General features: G+C 38.3%; 1 protein-coding gene across 2 annotated transcripts; it reads left to right on the top strand.

Moving 5' to 3' along the window:
• The first annotated feature begins 485 nt into the window (after positions 1-485).
• On the top strand, positions 486-3,598 carry c21h18orf32 (chromosome 21 C18orf32 homolog). Of its 2 annotated transcripts, none has more exons than XM_076284861.1 (3): positions 486-566; positions 2,592-2,777; positions 3,010-3,598. In XM_076284861.1, the coding sequence occupies exons 2-3, from the start codon at positions 2,598-2,600 to the stop codon at positions 3,082-3,084; spliced, it is 255 nt and encodes an 84-aa protein (XP_076140976.1). In that variant the 5' UTR covers positions 486-566; positions 2,592-2,597; the 3' UTR covers positions 3,085-3,598. The 2 variants fall into 2 exon arrangements, with proteins under 2 accessions (XP_076140976.1, XP_076140977.1); XM_076284862.1 differs by having other exon boundaries at positions 509-566; positions 2,566-2,777.
• Positions 3,599-4,639: the final 1,041 nt, after the last annotated feature.

The raw sequence follows: 4,639 nt of genomic DNA, 5'->3' as shown, positions 1-4,639 counted from the left end.
GACAGACAGACAATAAAAAGCGATTTGCTGATTGGATGTTCTCAGGGAAAATCTGGAAAATCCCAACCACCCAACAACATAAACTCGTTTTACTGGGAAGCTGAGAATGCATAGATAGTCCTTCACTAAACCTTTCCTTTTTTAATGGACGGCCCGCCATAGTATGCGGTAGTAGTAGTATTGTGCCTGCCTACCCTGACAAATACCTTTTTAAAAAATCGATATTTTAATATTTTGCCCATTATTATAAAACCCCTAGCCCAGTAGGCTGCAACTTTATTAAAACATATTTGCTGTCAATGAAAACCAGTGGCATGATGCATAGTGACTTTGGGTAAGAATCTTAAGATCATGCAAGGTATGTACACTGGACGCCATCTACTGGAGTGGATACTTTTTCCAACTAACACCAACAGGTGGCAATATAGTGCATTTGTGTCGTAGGACGTCACTACAACCGTAGATGAAGTTGTATTAGATTTACGTTAGTTTACGTCAGTTTCTTGTGGGTTGTTGAGGAAGGTTCTCGATTTGTAGGGTTAGCAGTTTGGTTTACTGATTTACAGGTAAATATTCTCTATCGAAATTATGTAAATAATGTATTATTCACTTAATGACTTTGTCAGTTTCGCCTTCTTATTGCGCGGGCGTTGTACCGCTAACTTAATGTGTGGTGGCATGGTGCGGTTGATAGGGTTTACAGTCCTCATTGCTAACGTTCACATTACTCTGATCTTTTATTATAACAGTTAGCATCTAACGTTAATTCTTTAATGTTGTATAATTGTTGATGAAGAAACAACATGCTCGTGTGTTCACAAGTTGTCACCATTGTTTCCTCATCTAAACAGACTAACGTTAATCGGCAAATGTTTACTTGATAACTTAGCTCTCGGGCCTATTTCTAAGTGAAATCATCATTCAGTATAATAAGTAGGCTGTAAAGTAAATACAAATGAGTATCATAGATTAATGTTACTGTACTGAACTTTATTTGCTAACCTCACAACGTTGTATGTGTAATGATCATAGGGCGATTCCATGGAAAATTATGTTTGTTGTAACATCCAGGGTTCTAAATTAACACCCGCAGTACTTCCTACATTTCCCATGACCATGATTATTGTGTCAGAGAATTTATATGATTTAAACTGGCATGCCTTACATAGGCAGTGTTGCAGAAATGTTTGGATTTACATACAAGTTGGTTCAATATTGCAAACAACTCATCTATATTATATTTTACCACGTCTGCTCACGGACCACTTGGGCTAGCTTGCGGACCACTAGTGGTCCCCGGACCACACTTTGAGAAACACTGGTCTATGGAGTTAGCTGAAGATGGAACGTGAGGAGCTTGTAGGCGAACATTTTCAGTTTTAAAAAGGTAGCCTGATCAGTTATCACCACCACCACACGCATCACACACTGTGCGTAGGGACAGAGAGGGACCAACATTTAGCCAATAAATAGTAGCTGTACTGCAAACTGTTTTTCACTCTTGTTAGAGAAAGTATACAATGTCAACATGCACCAACAGCATGTTACATAAAGATGATACTTTTCGGGTCCTCTCTATAAAGATCCAACTTCAACATAGGCCCTATGCTACTCCATTTAATTGAGAACGTGTCTGAGTGTGCAGGAGAGGGAGAGAAAACGAGTGGCAGGTTCTAGCTGGCTTGTCATTGTTGATGATAATTTATATATCCTTTTTATTAAGTTAAGATTAAACTAAATGTGGCAGTGGTTGGTACAGACTGATTGGGGCGAGAATAGGAATGAAGCAGGGGATGAGGATATCGACAGAGAAATAGATAGATAGAGATCCCAAACATGAAATGAAGTTAAGTGCACTTTCTGTGTATATTGTGTGGTATGTATTCATGCCAACAATGTTAATACAATGACCAAATGCATTCAGTGACACTCATCTCATAAACTCATAATTCTCTTATTTTCACCGGAAAAAATTGGCTAATAGAAATTCTGATTGGCTAGTAACTTTAGAAAGCTGGTGATCAAAAAAGTTAATTTAGAACCCTGGTAACACCCATAACGCCAATAAAATGTGATGGTATGGTATGATGTGAATGATTACATGAAATTTGAACATTTGCTATTTTTGGCTGAAGAATGTACATGAGAAAAAATGCACAAAAAATGAATGTTATCATTCACATCATACAAATGCCAAGGCATTTCACTGGTGTTATGGATGTGGAATTGCCCCATAGACAAACTGGTTTGTTTTTCTCCATAGCTATGTTAGCATAGCATTAACAACAGTATTACATAGTAATCTATTACATAGTAGCTGAGAGGGGTTCTAAAGGATCTTTTGACTAGTATTAGTATGAACTAGCATACTAGTACATATTAGCATATCATTAACATTAACATAGCATTTACAAAATCACTCGGTGATTAATGTTGTATCTGACCATATTAACTTGATTTTGGCCTTATAAGTATTGATAACCGGAATTGGGTGTGCTGTTAGTGTTGTTTAGTGTCAGCATACAAAATATTATTGATGTCCTATCACTTTTACTTTATCTACAGGCTAAAATATTTAATTTATCCTCTAGGCAACAATGGTGTGCATTCCCTGCATCGTTATTCCAGTTCTCCTCTGGATTTATAAAAGGTTTTTGGAGCCGATAATCTACCCAATAATTTCCCCAGTGATCAGCCGTTTCTGGACCAAGAAAGCTGTCCAAGAAAGTGGTACTGGAGACGAGAAGACAAGTGAAAAGAGCAATGGAACATGCAAGGTAAAGTATTTTTTTTAACTCAATCAACATTTAGTCCTAGATTATGGCAGGGTAGGAGTTGATTTGTAGCCTACTTGGGAGTTATTATGTAAAAGCTGTGCGTTTTCTGCCTAGATATCAAGTCTAAGAATCAGAAAGTGATCAGTTGTCAATCTGTTACTGTAGTGTGTAATACAGTATGTTTTTATTTGCTGAAATGTATGATGGGATCATTTTGGTTTATATATTCCAGAATGAACTGAATGGGCAAGCAAAATGTCAGTCTGCAAACGGAGTCATGACAGCCTCTGATAAGAAAACGGATTAGCATTTTACAATGGTATATTAAGGTATATTTGATAACACGAAGATATTTTAAAATGTAAAAATGTAATTAGAGGTACATGTTTGTCCAGTCGTATTATACACATCCATTTGGGTTTGAAGATTGTAGACAGTAGATACATACTTGATGTACAGAATTATGTTTATCAAATGGAATTAAAATATTTAATCGTAACATTTGCATTAAAGCATTAGGTTGTATGTAATACAGGGGAAATGTTATAACAAAAATGTACTTAGCTGTAGCCTGTGTCACCAGCTTGCTGAACATCAGCTTGCTTTTGCAGATGTTCGACATTTAAGGCCTGCTGGAAAGATTTTTTTTTTTGTTATGTAATCTTTCATGCTAATTTGATATGGCTGTGGTCTTTGTATGCAGACATGTAATCACAGCATCAGTTTTGTATCGTTCAAAGAGAAATTTATGTTCACATTCTAATTTAACAATGGTATGATTTTTTTAAGTGATCGAAACAATAAAATGACATCGTCCATGACATCACTTGTTTTTTTTTATCTGTCACTAGATATTACTGTATAAATAGTGTGGCTGTCAGATACTCTGCAAGAAGTCCTTTTATTAACGGGATGATTGTGTAGCTGTATTAGTGGACCTTGGTACTCCATTGTAGTCTCTAGGCTCTGTATGCCGCCCTCACCTCCCGATGTCATTGCAAGATTCACATTTTACAAGAATTACGTTATACTAGCTGTGACTCCGAGTTGCAAGAGAACATTCCAAGAGAAGCCCAGCCTTCACTCAGCACAGTGCAAAAGTCCTGGTCAGTGCATATGTTACATTCCACAGAAACTCAATCCTGTCTGGCATCCCAAATAAGATAATCCACAGGCTCCAATTAATGCAAAACTCTGCAGCAAGGATCATCACACCATGCTCCAAATCCTCAAGCCATATAACACCTGTGCTTATCTAGCTTCACTAGCTATCTGTTGCATACTGAATCCGATTTAACATTCTGCTGCTCATATATAAGGCCCTACATAATTATGCTCCCTCTTACCTCACTGACCTGGAAAATTACACCCCTGCCTGCTCACTGCGATCCTCATCAGGGATGTTACAAATACATGGTTTAGTGACAAACCTGGGTAAGTTAACTTAGAGCCGTGTGGCAGCCGTGGCCTACTGGTTAGGGCTTCGGGCTTGTAACCGAAGGGTTGCCGGTTCGATCCCCGACCAGTAGGAAAAATGTGGGTGGGGAAAGTGGTTGAGCGCTGCTCTCCTATGCCCACATCCACGGCTGAAGTGCCCTTGAGCAAGGCACCGAGCACTGCTGTAGCTGGCAACTCACTGCTCCGGGTTGGTGTGTGCTTCACCTCACTGCGTGTTCACTGTGTGCTTAGTTTCACTAATTGGGATTGGGATAAATGCAGAGACCAAATTTCCCTCACGGGATCAAAAGACTATATATACTTATACTAGACAGAGTAAGTGGTAACCTCATAAGAGCTTTATGGCTTCATTCTCCTAACAAAACAATGCCATAGTGCTCTTGTTGTAGGAGGTTTACCACTTA

Source organism: Alosa pseudoharengus, unplaced genomic scaffold, assembly GCF_046254945.1.
Source record: "Alosa pseudoharengus isolate Yale_2024_CS ecotype anadromous, Long Island Sound unplaced genomic scaffold, YU_APseudo_1.1 YU_APseudo_1.1_scf_14, whole genome shotgun sequence".
Taxonomy (NCBI): Eukaryota; Metazoa; Chordata; class Actinopteri; order Clupeiformes; family Clupeidae; genus Alosa; species Alosa pseudoharengus.
This window is presented reverse-complemented; position numbering and strand designations above follow the sequence as displayed.